The sequence below is a fragment of the Molossus molossus genome, unplaced genomic scaffold, assembly GCF_014108415.1.
Source record: "Molossus molossus isolate mMolMol1 unplaced genomic scaffold, mMolMol1.p scaffold_m16_p_9, whole genome shotgun sequence".
NCBI lineage: Eukaryota > Metazoa > Chordata > Mammalia > Chiroptera > Molossidae > Molossus > Molossus molossus.
Window position 1 is genome coordinate 48,856,307 of NW_023425403.1, and position 19,066 is coordinate 48,875,372.

General features: G+C 45.1%; 1 protein-coding gene across 2 annotated transcripts in view; it reads right to left on the minus strand.

Moving 5' to 3' along the window:
- Positions 1 to 19,066, minus strand: part of STK24 (serine/threonine kinase 24) — a 112,073-nt gene that overhangs the window by 23,887 nt on the left and 69,120 nt on the right. For both annotated transcript variants that reach the window (XM_036250128.1, XM_036250129.1), the window contains exon 3: positions 4,133 to 4,189. In XM_036250128.1, the coding sequence (XP_036106021.1) occupies positions 4,133 to 4,189 (57 nt within the window). The remainder of the gene's footprint in view (positions 1 to 4,132; positions 4,190 to 19,066) is intronic.

Here is a 19,066-nt window from a genome sequence, read left to right on the forward strand (position 1 = left end):
GTCTAATCAAGATACCATCCAAAAGTTACCTCCGACCGAGGCAACACACTGCACACTGTTCCACAGAACCTAACTGTCCCCAGGTATCTGACCAAGAGTCTTGTTTTCAAGAAACAGACACTGAAACTACTGTTCCAAAGGGCACAATCTGGAAACCCTGCCTGTCTGCCTCTCCACGTCTATTTCTGAGTGTTCATAGAAATTAGACATTTTAATACTCAAAATGAGGAAAAGGCACTTTTCTCTTAACCTAGGGGTAAGAGGGAGGAGGGCAGGGATGCTGGCATATTGTTTTTTATTCACAATGCCACAACACAGAAGGATAACCCAGTTGTTCAAAATCATGTCACAGAGTACAAGTTCTGTTTCCTCCTCCAAGCAGTAACATGTGGCTGGATGTGGACTGAACTTTAACCTCCCTTCTGTTACTATCAAGTCTCTGGAAAGAAACAGCAGAGCAGCCTGATGTCATCAGCAAGGAGATAAGAACTGCTGAGAGAAACTAATTAGAACATCTCCCCGGGATCATTGAGAGCTGGCTCTCTGATTAATGAATGCATGGTTATACCCTTTTCAATCTGGCCTGAACACCACCCACCAATGATTAATTCGTCATGGGGTGGTGTGGGGGTTAATACTCCATTTACTCGGGGTGGGGGATAAAGCAGGTGTCCTTCTTGGTGTCAAAATGCGTTATCAAGGGTCTTCAGTTGCTCTCCACATCACAGAGACCCTCACAAGTAGGTAAGACCTGCTGAGCTAAGTTCATGGAGTCCTATGTTAGCATTCCCCACTGCGACCATTTCTAAGCAGTATAAACATGTGGTCTATCATTAAGAGAACTGTGGGAATCTTCAGATAATCTTTACAAAAGTTTCCCAGGGAAAAAATTTTAAGCTGCACCTCGTCTCTAGGTGACTTTGAATCCCCTCTCTGAGTCTGCTGTCGACTTCTTCCTCTGCAACAGAGAAGACTGCGGGCACAGGGCAGGGCACAGGGCAGGGCACAGAGGCCGCAGCTGCCAGCGGCTGCAGCAAGAGCGGCCACGTGAGCAAGCCCTTCTTTCCCTGGCCCTGGCCTTGAGATATGGCAGCCAGAGGGCTGGGAAGGCTATGGGGTACGGTCGCAGGACCACCCACCAGTGCAAAACCCTGGTGACCATGTGGACTGGAGCCCACTGAGCCCCAATGTGGGAGAGAAATAAATGTCTATCTTGTGAGGGGCCCTGGGGCCCTGAAACAGCAGCTTGGCCTAAACCTTAATGACTACGCCATCTCATTTTCTGAAAACACGCTGCGGATACCCTTTTAAGTTTATCAAACATCTCCATGTGGTCTCAAAATTTTATACTTGACAACATTCTGGTTTTTAAAATCTGCTATACATGTAAGACCCTCTCAAAATAATACTAATAGTTTTCAACATGCAAAAGATTATTCTTGTATCCCATTAGTAAGGTGTGTTTGTCCTCTTCTCAGAGAGCTGGGGACAGGCCAACAGAAAAGGGGTCAGGGAGATACAACAAAGTCGTGGGGGGGCAGCATGGGGTCAGGGAAGGCCACGGACGTCACACCTGCTCACCGTGTCTCTATTTCCTCATCCATGAAAACGGGATGATTAGGGACAACCAAAAAGGGATCCCTGGCTCTTGTCCCCAGGGTCACTGATGTGTAAGGTAGATGGCAGTTTTCTGAGACTCTCATACCACATGGACTCTTTTTTTTTTTTTATCCTCACCTGAGGACATTTTTTGTTCAGATAGAGTGGGAGGGAGAGAGAGGAAGAGAGAGAGAGAGAGAAACATCTATGTGAAAGGGATACATTGAGTGGCTGCCACCTGTACGACCAACCAGGGCCGGGGACAAACTGCAACCGAGGTACATGCCCTTAGCGGGAACCGAACCCGGGTCTCTGGGGACTGCAGGTGGACGCTCTAACCGCTAAGCCAAACCGGCCAGGGCTACATGGACTCTTTTTTAAAGTGGAGAGTTCTACACTTCTTCTAAGTGTAATGCCTAAAATCTCAAAGACTTCAATTCAAAGCTCCAAAGACAGTTACCACTAAATACGTAAATTACTGTGGTATTAAGAATGAATAAATTATAGCATTTAGACTAGAATTGCTGCCCTGAAGGACTCAAGGTCAGAAAAGAGTACCCACAAACAACTTCATGTATGCCACAAATGAAATTCACTTAAGATAATATGAAATCTAATTATATGAAATGAGATAATTTTCCACAGTCCTGTAGTATTTCCCCAAAGAGTAAAAACAGTTCTTTGTGTAATGTATGTATTTATGGAAAAGCAGCAAAGCAAGCCATAAAATTTGTCCAGCCGCCTTGTCCTGCTCCCATTTTAATGTGATGGTTTCTACCATATAAATTGTATTCTTTAAATTTCCTTTGAGCCCTGGCCGGTTTGGCTCAGCGGTTAGAGCGTCGGCCTGCGGTCCCGAGAGACCCGGGTTCGGTTCCCGCTAAGGGCACGTACCTCGGTTGCAGTTTGTCCCCGGCCCTGGTTGGTCGTGCGGGTGGCAGCCACTCGATGTGTTCCTTTCACATCGATGTTTCTCTCTCTCTTCCTCTCTCCCCCTCCCACTCTACCTGAACAAAAAATAGAAAAATGTCCTCAGGTGAGGATAAAAAAAAAAAAAAAAAAAAAAAAAAATTTCCTTTGAATATCATTTTGACCAACTGCTTTTATGGTTTTTAACATTAGGTAATATTTTTTAAATTGGGTACATAAGCCTTTTAGAGGTTTATAGTTTTAGAGGTTTACCTTCCCCCAAAACTACAAATTGCTACTATTACTGTGATAAAGCCAGTTCCTTTTCATCAAAGGGCACTTCTTAGTGAACAGAATCTACGCAGACTATAACCACTAAAAATCACGGCTGCTTTCAGCTCCCACTCTGAGAGCAGTGAATAATGGGACCCATCATCCTGACAACTTTCTATCAGGCAGGACCCACCCTCTAACACGAAAATGATAGACGAGGCTTGTCTCCGAAATCACCACTCACCCAAAAGCCCAGCTTTTCTAGGACGGGTAAGAAAAGAGGGCCGATTCCATTAATTCCGCTGCATAAGCACAGTGGAAATGAGATGTCCAATGCTAAACAACTGTGTGAGGTCTTCTAAAGATTTGTTTTGCATATGCTGTGCTTTACTCAGCAATGCTTATGATTCACTGGCTATTTCTCAATGGTCAGAGGCCAACACGTAAGCCATGTTTTCAGGAAAAGCGAGTTGCAGACTGTGACTCTGAGGTCCTTCTATACCCAGCTTCCACAACCTTGTGTGGAAGACAGTGGCGCACACTAACGGTGCAGTAGGTCGAGGCCAGGAGCAGACAGCCCCTGGTGCCACCCAGCTCTGGTGCGTGGCAGCACAATGTCACCCTCACACCTGGTGCCTGCCTCTACTCCTGAATACGTTTTACTTATTTAAAATTTTAATTTTAATTAATTATAAATTAAAATGTTACGCACATATTTTGGAAGCTAAGTTACTATCTGAAATTTGAAACCAAGATGGGTACCAGCTCTACAGAAGTTAAAACTCGTTTTAAAAACTAGCAAACTGCTCTTCGGTAAGAGAGTGACAGGCACATCCTTCTTGGCTGTTATAAACAAATTCATGGGTTTCCCAAGAAACAACAAAACTGGTTGCAAAAGCAGACCTATAGTTTTCGGCAATATATCAGAAGCAGAGCCCTGGCCGGTTTGGTTCAGCAGTTAGAGCGTCGGCCTGCGGTCCTGAGAGACCCTGGTTCGGTTCACACTAGGGGCGCGTACCTCGGTTGCAGTTTGTCCCTGGCCCTGGTTGGTTGTGTGGGTGGCAGCCACTCGATGTGTCCCTTTCATATCGATGTTTCTCTCTCTCTCTCTCTGTTCCTCTCTCTCCCTCCCACTCTACCTGAACAAAAAATGGAAAAATGTCCTCGGGTGAGGATAAAAAATATATATATATATATCAGAAGCAGAAATACATATTATAAAAATATAGTTTGCTCCCCTTTTCAAAGAACTTCAGAGAGAGAAACAGAAATGGACAAATACAGAATCATCTTCAAAACCTAGACTGTTGAGAGGAACCTCAATGTGCACAGGCTCAGACGTGATACTTACAAGATCTAGTGCAGAGCCTCCGCCAAGGTACTCCATTATTATCCACAATTTAGTATCCTACAAAAACAAAAAAGAGATAAATGGCTTTTAAAACAAGCAAAACCAGAAACAAAAATAATAAGTGTATTTTTCATCATTTCGAAACTAAAATTTTGTAAATACATATATATCATCAGGAGAGCGTGCCTGAGCGCGCCGTGGGCAGGAAAACCTGCGCTGTGTCCAAGGGGCCTCCATGCCTTGCTGGCCCCGCACCAAACTCTCCCACCCAGCGTGTTCCAGACCTTCGGGGCCAGCATCTCTGAAGATGGGGCCACGGCAGGGTCTCCACTCTTAAACAACCTCAGTCAGTGACCCACAAGCACAGAATGGTTTGAGATCCAGTACTCAAAGCCAGGTCAGTCCAGCCGCAGTCACAAAGCCTTGCCCTGGGTGCCAGCCAGGTGCCTGGAGCACACGGCCCTGGGAGCAGGTCACTGCCCTTCCTGTGGCCTGCGGCTGAGATGCAGGCAATGACCCTCATCCCTGTGAACAAGAGGAAGGCGATGCTCCGAAGGCGAGGTGGCCAGCTAACGTGAGCTCCACAGACAGGCATCCAATTCCAGACACCGCAGGGGCTCCTGGACTCTCTTCAGGGAGCTTCCCAGGAAAGCAGGCCCCTGCTGAACTAAGCCTGTGTCTGTGGCCTCTTAGCTTCCCCCTCACAGGCGGGGTGAGCTGCCATTTGTGACTTTGTCTTTTCCTTTGTCTCTCATGAAGCCACTCAGCCCCTGTGACTTTCAGAGTTTTCTTTTTAAACATAAATCCCAAACTGCTTCTCCCTTGAAAACAAACAAGCAAGCAAGCATCTGCACCATTCTCCAGGAGGGAGTGCCGGTGTGGTGGTCAGGAATACACGCCCCTGGGGATGAGCCAGACCAGGACTGACCCCTCCTGACAACCTGAGAAGCCTGGAAGTTACTTCCTCTCTAAGCTTCTGACCCGTGCTCAGCTAAGTGCCAGAACAGAGCAGCTGGTGATGTGAGTCACCTATAACAGCACCGGGCAATCACCCATCAGTGATATTGGTGGTGGGTGACTCATCACGCGCTGGTGGTGTTCTGGCCCGCTACCTGGGAGCTATACTCATGGGTATGCTTGATCAGCAGGATCCATTGCTAACTCAGTATTTTATGGTAGCTTTCACATGCATCGAAAGGGAGCAGAACAACAAACCCTTTCCATGGCTCTTTAGTACCTTCAGGCTGGAACCGTGCTTCGCTCTTCAGAACACCCCCAAGAAGGCCTGTCAGATGCCCACCCAACTCCTGGTTCTAGCGCCTTTTGCCTCAGCAGTTCTCTTGTCAGGAAAACCCTCACCCGCCCCATATACTGAGGAGACTTTTGCTTTAGTACCTATTGTTCTGGTTTCCATTTTACTTGCCTGTGTTTTCCACCAACAACTAAGAGCCAGGGGATGGAGCCTGCGCACTCAAGCTCGGGAAAGGCTAGCCGTGTGCTCTGCCGTCGAGGAGGGTGAGTTACACTGACGGTGGTGCGTTCACTTCAGGGAGGCACCACCACTCTGCACTTGTAAAATAAATTCCTTCTAAAACTTAAAACAAGTCCTGACATCTGAAGTCAGTTTTATAATATTCTAATCAGGGGTGGAGAATGTCCGACCCAAGGGCCTTGTATACCAGCTAACATACACTTCACCAAATTAGCCTGACCAAATATAGCAGGCTAAATTTTAAGTTGATAATTTTGTATGGCCCATGAATGATGTTATAAATATCCAAGTGGCCCTTGGCTGAGAATGGCCCCTGTAACAGTCTAAGTTTGACTGTAATATATAGAACGCTTTCTTGAGTTTTTATTTTTTGTTAATAATCCTCACCTGAGGATATTTTTTCCATTGATTTTTTAAGAGACTGGAGGGGAGGGAGAGAGGGAGGGAAACATCGACGTGAGACAAATCAACCAGTTGCCTCCCACATGCGCTCCAGGTGGGGTCTGGAATCAAACTTGCAACCAGATACACACCCTTGACTGGGAATCAAACCCGAGACCCTTTGGTTCATGGGCCAATGCTCTAACCATCAAACCCACTGGCCAGGGCCTTTCTCGGGCTTTTAAATGCCCTTGACTACTAATACAATGAAGACAATTTAAGTCTAGAATGGAAAAGGCACAGAAGCCTTAAATGATGTGTTTGGAATCCACCTTACACATACAAAGATTTTCCTCACTTAATAACCACCTGCCCTGAACAGGCTCAGTCACCTCCTGGTTCCAATTTAAAGAGAACTTCCTGTCAGAAGAGTATTCTCCAACCATCCTCTCCTTTCACAAATATGCCCAATGGTAGATGTCTCTAACAACTGCTGTGCTGCTCCTTCTGAACATTCCAAAAGCATCTTGTTTGGTAGCTAGAAATAAATTATCCCAGGGAGTCCATTACCATATTTGATGACACGGGAAATCTAAATTGTTTTTCTATAAGGGAACTCAGATTTCTACTCCCATTCCTTTTATGGGGCTGTATGACTCAGCTCCCATCTCTTTTGTTATTTTATGGGCATTAAGGGCAAGTTTTTGAAGAGCAAGAAAAACTCTCAGCAGGCAGGTAATCTCTGTCACCTCACTCCCCACTGCTGGGAGCTGTGGAACAGGACACCCTGGGAACAACCTTTGCTGACTCTGGACATTTCCGCGTCACCACACTGCTTCCTGGAACAGCAACGCTCAAGTGACCACACCTTGTCTGTCTTTCTAAAGCTCCATACTGGGTTAGCCCAGCAGGTAACTAACTACCAAGGAAACAAAACAACTCTTGAAAACTACTATTGCTTCCTTTTAGGGATAAGTGACCCATTTCCAGTACTGCCCTAATACCACAGGGGTATTAAAGCAGCAGCAGAACAATTGGCAAACCAGCTGCTCCCCAGATGAAAGGCTAAAAACCCCACCCTCTCACCCCAGAGACCCTGCCCTCCTGGAGAGTGAGATGCAGCAAAAAGACCAACCTGCTTCTGCTGTCACCAGCTGCTTCAGGGCACCAGCCGTGCTGGGGTATGAATACCATCATGCAAACACGAAGTCCTCCACGTTCAAGGGCATTTAGGAAAACAACTGTAGATCCTTTATTCAGGCCACTGCTTTTTAAGTACCTTAGCTAGGTTCTATGACTAATGTGTTTTTGTCCCCAATTCCATCAGCACCACTAATCCACTAATGGGGGGATGGAATGGAAATTGCATCATGATAGGTTCCACTGGGTACTGCCTCTGGCCTGAACATGCTTTCCAACCTCACTGGGTGTGTCCCTCACTCTTGTCATGGAGAGTTGGCCCGTCCCCACTCACTCCTGGCTGAGATCCACTGGGCAGCCTCTCCCCGGGGTCAGCACCAGGAGGCAGCAGTAAGCAGGGTGAGCACCTCACAGGGCGTGTGCTCTGCCATCTAGAACACACAGGGTGCTTGCCTTCTAGAGCTTTGGCCTCACTCCAATTGACACCTGGCAGTGCCACCTACTGACAAGGAGCCTGGGGGAAGGAACTAAAGGGGGTTCGAGTTTGAGCAGTTTGACATAAAGGTATCCACCCAACATTAGAGAGAGCGAGTCAATCTCTATTACCTTAAAAACAACAATAACAAAAACAAACACTGATTTAAAAATATCTCAGAGCCTCTACTAAATTCTGTTATGACTTCCAAACTCTTTGACTTGGTGAACTACAGCCCTTCATAAGCATGTAGCCGTCTCCCCATCTCATTTCCACATGCTCTGCTCCACACCCCAGAATGCACCCGTCTAATACCTGCCGGCTTCTACACAGTGGCTCGCTCCCTCTGCTAGGTGCCCTGCAAGTCCAGCTCACAGGGCAGCTTCTCTGAGGATACTGATTCTGGGTTTCCATCTCCCACCTCCATTCTCTAGACCCAAACATCTGTCCCTCACCTTCCTCTCGCCTCAAAGAGGGGTCTGTCTCACCCTCCATCCAAGACCAGCGTACAGCTGCGCCCCGGTTTCTCATCCTCAGCACTACTGACACCTGGGGGTAATCCTCTTCTGGGCACTATCTGGTGCCTATGGAGTGTCCAGCAGCGTCCCTGGTTCTCTACCCACTAGATGTCTCCAGTACTGATGACCAAAAGGTTCTCCAGACATCTCCAATGACCTCTGGGAGCCAAAATCACCCCCAATGAAAGCCACTGAACTGTATGATCAAGTGTTAGTAGACCAGAAGCACTAACAAATAATTCCCTCCTTATTCTAGCAGTCAGTTTTGCATACATGAACCCCGAAACCTCCAGCTAGAAAACTATCACTCATTCACCATTAGACACCCATGCTTCGGATTCCTCAGCCATAAAAAAAATGGTAATAATATCAACGTTCTAAACCTCACGGTCCAATTGACAATAAAATGAGATAATGAATGTGAAAGCACTTTGCAAAGTTCAAGGTACTAAATATATGTAAAGTGCTATTAACTTTATCAACATCATCACCCACAAATGCCTTAAAATAACCTGCTGAAACCAAAAGAGCCCAATTAACACCACCAACTAGTATTTCTCTGCATGGAAGTTTCTGAGGAAAATAAAATCTAGAACAATGAATCATACACATTCTATACTAGAATTAAAAAATAATTACGGATCTACCAGCCTTGAGGCAAGAGTGTCCGAGTAGGATGGTCTAGTCAAAGACACATGGCCTGTTCTCAGTGACCCAATGGCCACACACTGTCACTGCCCAGATGTGCACGCACTGCCCTCAGCAACCTGACAAATGGTGGCCTGCGAGGCACTCAGAGTCAGAAGAGTGACCTACAAGTCAGAAGAGTTCCTAAAACAAAATGATTTTAATCAGAATAATTTCATTTTTAAAAATATGTTTTCATTGATTTTTTTAGAGAGAAAAGGACAGATAGAAACATGGATGAGAAACATTGATCGCCTGCCTCCTGCACGCCCCCTGCTGGGGACTGAGCCCCACCGCCTGGGTATGTGCCCTGACAGGTAATGGAACCGGGACCTCTCAGCCCATGGGACAAAGCTCAATCCACTGAGCCACACCAGCCGGGCAATAATTTTATTTTTTAAAAATGACCTCAAACAATGTAAATCATGAATAATCCTGTGCTACAATTTTCTCATAAGGAAAACAAAATGGCTTAATTCAGGATTCAAAATGTAAAAGGTATTCAAGTATGTTCGATGAGAAGTTTCCCTCTCACCCCTGTATCCACCCCCAAGCCCATCCAGCTTCCATATCAAACAAGCTATCATCACATCCTACGTAATCTCAGAGTAATATTTTATGCAAATACCTATAAACTCTTTCTCCCCTTATATCTAAATGGTTAACATTCTCTATACTGTTCTATATCTTGCTTTTCCTTAGAGCTAAGATACATCCATAAAAAACTTCCTTTAAAAAAAAAAATCATAATTAATCTATGCTCTATTTGACAACATTGTTTACCATTCTTTTGTTATTATGAACTGGCCAGCAAGAACCTCTCATTTGAGAATTCCAGAATCCTGCTAGGTCAAAGGAATCCATGTGAATTTTAAGTTAGTGACAAATTACTCTTCACAGAGGTTGTCTCAGTTTACACTACCTCCAGCAATGTGTGAGAGGGCTAACTTTCCCTTTCCTTTGCCACCTGCATCTAACTTTTTTTTTTAAGCCATTGTCATGAGCTGAATTTTATCCCCCTCCCCAATTCCTATATTGGAGTCTTCACTCCGAGCACCTCAGAATGTGACTAGGCCCTGGCCGGTTTGGCTCAGCGGTTAGAGCGTCGGCCTGCGGTCCTGAGAGACCCGGGTTCGGTTCCCGCTAAGGGCGCGTACCTCGGTTGCAGTTTGTCCCCGGCCCTGGTCGGTTGTGCGGGTGGCAGCCACTCGGTGTGTTCCTTTCACATCGATGTTTCTCTCTCTCTCTGTTCCTCTCTCTCCCTCCCACTCTACCTGAACAAAAAATGGAAAAATGTCCTCGGGTGAGGATAAAAAAAAAAAAAAAAAATTCAAGTCTTTAATGCCCTGGCCAGTTTGGCTCAGCGGTCAGAGAATCAGCCTGCGGTCCAGAGAGTCCTGGGTTTGGTTCCCGCTAAGGGCATGTACCTCGGTTGCAGTTTGTCCCCGGCCCTGGTTGGGTCGTGTGGGTGGCAGCCACTCGATGTGTCCCTTTCACATCGATGTTTCTCTCTCTCCCTCTTCCTCCCACTCTATCTCAACAAAATGTTGAAAAATGTCCTCGGGTGAGGATTAAAAAAAAAAAAGAAATGTGACTAGATTTGGAGATCAGGTCTTTAAAGAGGAGATAAAATTAAAATAAAGCCATTAAGGCAGGCCCTAATCCAATCAAACCGATGTCCTCAGAAGAACAGACTAGGGCCCTGGCCAGTTTGGCTCAGCCCTCGGACTAAAGGGTCATGGGTTTGATTCCTAGTAAAGGGCAGCTACAGGGGTTGCAGGTTTGATCCCCAGCCCTGGTCGGGGTCGTGCGAGAGGCAACCAATCGATGTCTCTCTCACATAGATATCTGTCTCCCCACCCCGCCCCCCGACTCTATCCAAAAAAAAAAAAAAATCGGTGGAAAAAGATCCTCGGGTGATGATTAACAACAAACAAAAAAAAAAAGGAGAGACTAGGACACAGGTACACACAGAGAGGCAAGATCAGTGAAGACACTGAGAAATGGTATCTACATGCAAGCCAAGAAGAGCGCTGGGAGGAAGCCAACCCAAACTTGAGCTCAGACTTCTAACCTCCAGATTCGTAGGAAAATGAATGTCTGTTGTTTAAGCCATGCCATCTTTGGTCCTTTGTTATGGCAGAAAATGAAGACAATCATCAATCCATCTACCTCAGGAAGTTTATCTTTCTACTATTATAAGGTTGAACATCTTTATATATTGAAGTCATGTTTATTTTCTTTTCTGAGAACCCTTAATTCATTTCCTTTGTCCATTTTTTATTGTGTTACAGACCTTTTAAAAACAAAAAACAAAAAAAAACCCAGGAGCTTGTCACATTAAGGAAATTAGCTTTCTGCAATATGATCTGCAAACACAGCATTTTCCTTGTTTGTCTTTGCATTTCCTCGTTTGCTTTTGGAAGTTTTTACTTGTAGAAAATTAATTTAACGGTGACACAACATCAATAATGATGTACTTACAGGCAGGCAACTGTGCCCTGAATTGTTGGAACTGTTTTCTAAAGCCCTGGGATTGGTGACTGAAAGCAGGGCCCCCTTTTCAGGGGTCTTGACAGACATCTTGACAGACAGACAGGCTAAAACAAGGTAAACAAGACGGGGTAGATTCCGCACAGTTAGCAAGTTTTTTCCTAAATCCTCACCCAAGGATATTTTTCTGTTTATCTTCAGATAGAGTGGGAAGAAGAGAGGGAGAGAGAGAGAAACATGGATGTGAGAAGGACACAGGGATTGGTTGCCTCCCACACGAAACCAACCGGGCCAGGGATGAACTGCAATCAAAGTACGTGCCCTTGGCTAGAATTGAACCCACGACTCATTGGTCCACGCAGGCCAACAATCTAACCGCTGAGCCATACCGGCCAGGACAGATTTTTTTTTTTTTTAATCCTCACTTGAGGATATTTTTCCATTTATCTTCAGACAGAGTGGAAGGGTGGGAGGGAGGGAGGGAGAGAGACATCAACATGAGAGGGACACATAGAGAGGAACCCATTGATTGATTGCCCTGCACAACCCCAACCAGGGCTGGGGAAGAACTACAGCCGAGGCACATGCCCTTCACAGGAATTGGTCCATGTGGGCCAACGCTCTAACCGCTGAGCCAAACTGGCAAGGGCAACAAGATTTTTAACACAGAAATTCTAAAATGAAGTCAGTCTGCTTTGCATCTGCACTGCATTCAGAGGCCTCCAAACTGATTAGCCGTAACAAAAGGCTGAGCCCAAGAATTATCTACAATGCAGTAGGTTTTATTGAAACCATATGGGGTCAGACTTCCTTAAGAATAAGGTTTTTAAAGCAAAGGTACCTTTTGGTTAAGATGTGGGCATGCACACAGACTGCTGAGACAGGGTCTGAATCCTGTTTGTGACCCTAATCACTCTCTTACCCTGAGACCAGTCTCTCAGTGTCTCCCTGACATCAGAGCTCCTTCCAATTGTATTCAAGGCACAGAACACAGTTTATGTGTTTCCCTGTCTCACTGATGCTACCATTTCTTAAATGATTTAGATAGCTACCATGAACACAGTGTCATTGAGGGGGTAAAAAATAAGTAATAACTAGGTTCTGACTTGAAGAAAGTTTCATAATAGAAAAAGGGGGCAGCCTGTGGTGTGGCTCAGTGGTTGAGCATCGACCCATGCACCAAGAGATCGCCAGTTCGATTCCCGGTCAGGGCACATGCCCAAGTTGTGGGCCAAATCCCCAGTGGGGGGCAAACAGGAGGCGGCCAATCGATGTTCTCTCTCTTCGATGTTTTGCTCTCTCTCTCCTTCTTCCTTCCTCTCTTTCTAAATCAATAAAGAAAAAAAATTTTATTTTTTAAAAAAGGGGGCAAACAACTACAATCAGACAGCCTGTAGTGGTCTGTAGAGATACAAAATGCCATGGGTGTTTAGAGGAGAGGCTCAGATGCAGCTCCAGGAAAGCAGTGGTGTTCAAGCCGCACCATGAAGCACTGACAGACAGACGGGGGCAGGGGGGAGGGGGGCAGGGGGCAGGGGGTATGTTTCTGGCTGACATGTGGGGAGGCGAAGTAGATGGTCAGCAAATAAACAAGTGAGCCTGTTCAGCTAAGCAGGTGAGAATAATGCCAGTTGATGGAGTTTCAGCTTAACTTAATAAGCAATGGGGGAATCACAAAGCTTTAGACAGGAGGATAAAGAACCAGCAACTAGCCCTGGCCAGTTTGGCTCAGCGGTTAGAGCGTCGGCCTGCGGTCCAGAGAGACCCGGGTTCGGTTCCCGCTAAGGGCACGTACTTCGGTTGCAGTTTGTCCCAGGCCCTGGTTGGTCGTGCGGGTGGCAGCCACTTGATGTGTCCCTTTCACATCGATGTTTCTCTCTCTCTCTCCCTCTCCCTCCCTCCCACTCTATCTGTACAAAAGATGGAAAAATGTCCTCGGGTGAGGATTAAAAAACAAAGAACCAGCAACTATCCACATAATAGAGTGAATGGGGAGGAGAGAGTAAGATCTATCAGAAAAGTCAAAGCAGGTCAGGGCAAAACCTGAAGACACTGAGAAGTGGCACTGATGAGTGCAGGGAGGGCTCCAGGCATGCAAATGGGAAGTGGGGGAAGGGGACAACTGGGTGGACGGGAGGGCAGCAGAGGTGGCTCTTTGTACTCTGCAATACTGATGGGACGGACAGTCTGGCAGATACACCGGAGCAGCAGATGACAATACGGTTCTGAAGTTCAGAAAGTTGGGACCAGCACAGAGATAATAACTGATACAGTGAAAATTAGTGTGTAGGGACCCACTGGAAGCCCTTTGGGTTGCTATGAAGATTATTTTAAGCTGAAGGCATCTGAGATTCAACAGATGCAGAAAGCAGCCTTCTAGGAGCCCCCGTGTCTGACTGGAGCAGCAGTTCTGGGAAGTGAGACTGCCATAACTCCCCTCTTGGGTGGGTCTACTCTCAGGAGGAAGGACAGAATAAAACTACCATAAATTCCCCTGGCCTGAAGGAGGAAGCAAGACCGCTCCTATCTGTAGAGACAAACATCACAATTTTTCTTATCTCCTGTTTGTACTTGTAAAATCCCATTTGTCTTTCCTAAAGAAACACATTTGTTCTTCCCCTCCCTTTTCCCTACTAATTATGATATAAGCCTCTATCTTTAATCATTTAATGAGTATGCATACTTAAAAACTTTTTTTCTGTTAATCTGTCTTTAGTCATTTTAATTTGCAGGCCCCCTAGTCAAAAAGAGGATAGAGGAAAAGTTGTTTTTCTTCCTAACAACTGATACATAGCAACATTTTTAAGTAAAGAGGAGCTCAGTACAAGTGTGAACAAACGTAGGTTTATAGTTGTGAGTATGTGGAACAGTTTATTCTTGTGTTATTATTTATTCTTGTATCATATATCCCCCCAAAGAAACTGCAAACCTACTTCAGCCCATCCCTGCACGCAGCCACCCCAGATAAACAGTCCAGTACGCATCACTTCACTGATCTTCAGTTAATAAGATGGCCCCACCAGCACAGAACATTAGATCCCTGTAAGTCACTTCCCCCATTGGCTACCCTAGTTCTCAAGTGCGCTGTGAACTTCTGTGTTTTCTCAGCAACACAACTGAGGGGTCTGCCAATGCTGTGCCTGCCAATACCCAGAGTCAAACTTTCACATGGGGTGGCAGGGCCCTCAGCCTTCAGGTCCCCCCAGTGATCATTATCAAAACTAACCAGCCCAGTCCAGGGCACTGTGATGGGAAGGATGCTGACTCTCTCACTTCCTTCCTTCCATCCCCCAACTCAGGCACGCAGCAGCGGTGGATCTCAAATAGTCTCCAATAAGAAAGCCTTACATTAAAAAAACAGAAAAACAGAATTTCTGTAGAAAATCATTTCTGTCAATATTGTCTGAAGAAGCTGCTTGAGTGAAGGAGCGAGACGGGGACCCAGCACAAGGCAGTGCTCTTGGTGGGAGCTAGGAAGCGCTGGGCAGCATCACGGTGGGTGTACAGGGCGCAGACCGCAGCAGAGCGCCTGTGAGCGCCTGGCCAGAGCAGAAGCATGCTGTGTGTCCCTTTCGCACGTCGGGCACAGTGCTGGGTGCCACGCACACGTTGTTTCCACCACTGCTCACACGTTCCTAGGAGGCCCATGCTCCAGAGAAGGCGCCAGAAGAGTCGAGTAGCTTGCAGACCCTAGATGCAGCAGGGCCTGAAGCCTTCGCCCAGCCCCACCACCTCTCATCCCGTGAGCACAGCACACTCCTTCTCTGCTCACCCTGCAGTCATCCTGAGCCGCGGACCTGAAAGGGGAATCAGTCAGAACACTAAGGATAAATCCACTGTGGGGAGGGGTCACCGCTGAGGAGGAAAGTTGTAGGGAAAGGAGACCTCATCTTCACTCTCCGGGGGCCCTGAGAGGACAAAGGTTTCCAAGGCAATGAAAGTCTTCCAGCGTTGGAATCAAGTGTGAAATGGGAGAAAGGCCATCATATACAATATCAACTAAAAATGAGGATGTGCAATAAAACCTGAGACAGCACAAAGAGAAATAAATCAATTGAAAAATATTGTAGCAGACACTTAGATCAAACGAAAACAATAAACACCAGCACTATAAATTTGCTAAAAATGATGTTGGAAACACTACATACACAAAAAGCTACACAAAACAGCCAAAGATTTATTCAAAGGAAAACTTACAGCATTATGTATTTGTATCACCAGCCTAAAAAGAAAAAAGTTTAAGTGTTTAGAAGTTAGAAAGGAAGACAGAAATAAAAAGAAAGGAACCAACCTAAGGAAAGTAAAAAAAGAAAGTAATGAAGATAAAGACAGATGTATAATTAATAGAAAATATTAGAATAAGAAATAAAATATATCTATTTTTAAAAAAATAGATAACCTCCAGTTTCTGTAATCAAGGAAAAAATAGCAAACACACTAATTTGCAAATATAGCAATAAAAAAGAACATTATTACAGAAGAAAAAAATGTTAAATGCCAACAGATCACAATGTTTTATGATAGTAAATCTGAAAATCCAAAATGAAAGATAGTTTCTTTGTAATTTATACATTAAAGTTTACTCAAAAAGATCAACAACCATAGGCAGAAAAGGGTAGATAAGGAAACTGATCAATAAACCACCTCTGAATACATATATACATATATATAAAGATGAACAGACAGCTGGAAGTTCAAATAGTTTTGTCCTTGAATAATTTTAAACCTCAAAAGAACAGAATATTCTAGCAATTATTCTGACACCCAGGACTTTCCATGACGTCACAACATAATACACCTGGGAAAGGTCCAGAAGGAGGAGGTGGGGGGAGGTTCCTACTAAGGAATGGACAGAATTCCTAGTGAGAGGGAGGGGACCATGGCAACCAGTGCATTTCTATGTGCCAGGGACGCAGTGCTGCCTGGGCCGAAAGAGGTTTATTTCTAGAGAAGGAAAAGAGTCTCTGGTACATGTAACATTTTCTCATCTGATTCTCTAGTAGCCCCTGCCCCACCCCTACCAACTCTCAGGATTTGCTCAGCACAGCACAGCCTGGCCTGCGGTGCTTCCAGGGGCCCTGAACTGGCCTCTATCTGCCGCACTCCATGACACCCAGATGGCCTTGGCTAGGCAGAAACCTGAAGTGACAGGGAGAGAGGTCAACTGTTTCTTTCTTGCAGGGAGAAAAACGCTGTCCTCCCAGGCCATCTTCCATCCCCTCTGACCACCAGGGGCCACTTAGCTGTGACCAGTGTCGGGTGGGGACATTCCATGCAGGAGGGGAGGGCTGAGTCCTCCACAGGACTGGGGATGGCCACATTCTCCTTCACAACGGGTGGCCACAGAAACAGCCCCAGAATTTCTAGGGTCTTCCTCCTGGTCAAATAGGTGGGGTCCCCACCACCATTTTACATGAGTGTGATGCAGCAACACTTCACAGGTGACTGAACACCTTCACAGTGAGTGTTTTCATTTGATTCGATCATCCTGTCTACTTAGATGATCTTTTAATGTTTTACCAATTAAGATACATGGTCACTGGGAAGAAAGGAAAACAACTGGGACTCAAACCCAGATATTCTGACACTGAGTCAGAAACCTAAACAGGAATCACAGTAACAAAAATCATGACCTCTTAAGTAATCTCTAAAGAATTCCAGTGAGAAAAATACATTCTAATGTAACCTTTCTTAACATTTAACTGTTTCACGAGTTTCCTTTTAGAAACCAATGAATTCTAATCTGACTGCCTGAAAAACACATCAATTTACAAAATGTTTGCTTGTAATTTGAGGGATTCATACACCCCATTCCATCATGCTCAGTTTAAGAATTCTTAGCCTAATGTCCTTCAATAAAATGGAAAGAACACTGGGCATTCCCTCAAAAGCTCTTCTTGAGTTTAAGTCACAGGATCATCTCTTCTTGAGGAGGCTGCCTTGTAACTGTGTGTTAGTGTTCACGGATTTTAGTAATTAAGTCTCCTCAATCGGTACAGATGTTCCTCTCTTCCATCAACATAAATCTGACATAACATATAATAAATCTATTCATGGGAAGTTTACGTAATGAATGCTGGTAGATATTAAGATGAATAAAAACGCTGCTTCAACTTAAGGATTTTACAAGGTTATCAGGGAAATACACTCACATATTATCTAAATCTGAGGGGAAAAAAGTAACCAGGAACCATGAAGAAAGTGCCCTGGGAGTTAAAAGAGAAGGATTTTTCTTTCCTCCCTCGACTCTATCCTCATAAAAGAGCAAACATCAGTCAATGATTATAAACCACTAAATTAAGTAAATGCTATGCCACAAACCTTGCTATGAAGCTAACAATGTGCTCTTTCTACAAAGTGAAACATTTTAGTAATTACAAGATTATCCTCTGCTAGGTGAAGATCTCAGTGGTCATTATGAAACATATGTCAGAAATACCAATCACAAAAACTATAAAACCAAAAGTGATTATTGAGGACTTAATATTAATTATTTGATAAAGACCCTGCCCAAAGAGATCAGACAAGATGACGTCAGAGGGTGAGTGTAGCTGAGAAAGAATAGACTTCATTGTGTTTTACAGATTTTTTTTATTTTTATTTTTTTTTCCCCTCACCCGAGGATATTTTTCCATTTTTTGTACAGATAGAGTGGGAGGGAGAGAGAGGAAGGGAGAGTGAGAAACATCGATGTGAAAGGGACACATCGAGTGGCTGCCACCCGCACAACCAACCAGGGCCAGGGACAAACTGCAACCGAAGTACGTGCCCTTAGCGGGAACCGAACCCAGGTCTCTCTGGACCGCAGGCCGACGCTCTAACCGCTGAGCCAAACTGGCCAGGGCTGTTTTACAGATTTTTAAAGAGGTGCCTTTAGTGCTATCAGACCATTTAAGAAATTGGTAGATTCACCAAAAACAAATGATGTCGTTCAAGTGGATGGGTGGCAAATTCACGTTTATACTATTACTGCCATTTGTGGAGTGTGACCTACAGATAAACAGCTTCCGAAGGGAGTTTTCAATATGGCTGTCTGCTCAGTACTTGACTGTACTGAGGAAAATGTTTCTGCTACTTGAAATCTCTGCTTCTCTTCCAGCATCATGGCCACTTCGCTCATGTTTATTTTCTACACAGGTGTATTCTCCAGTGAATAAATACTTGCACATGTTCTAAATTTATAATCAGACATGCAAATCCCAGGGTGCCCTCAGTGAGGCAGCCCTGGGGCTCAAAGATCAATAGTGGGCCCACAATGCAAGGTTGGGGAGCAAATACATGCTCCTTGCCCACATATCCAACCATAAGGTGAACTGCCAACCCCGGCTCTATTTCTGCCTCGGTGAGGAAGACCGTGTCGCAGCACATAAAAATCCACACCGCTCAAAACAGGGGCCTAATTGTTCTGTCCAGCACCTGGCAAACCATGCTCAATCAGCAGTGATCATGACAAAGTGTTGCTGGCAGGCACGATTCAATAAAAGGGCTTGGTTCTAGCAGTCCATTTTTCTTACGCTGAGGCAGATGTCTTTATTTACCCAAACACCTAGATGTCATACTGTGCTGCATAAACTACTGGACTAGACAAAGCTGACTTACCTTTCTTTAATTACATGCCAAGCAGTCCCTCATCATTACATAATCTAGTAAGATGTGATGTCATATATCATACCATTTTTTAAAAATTTACTCAGAAATATAGTTCGGGGGGAGGGCATTTGGCATAATTAGTTATTTCTAAATAGATC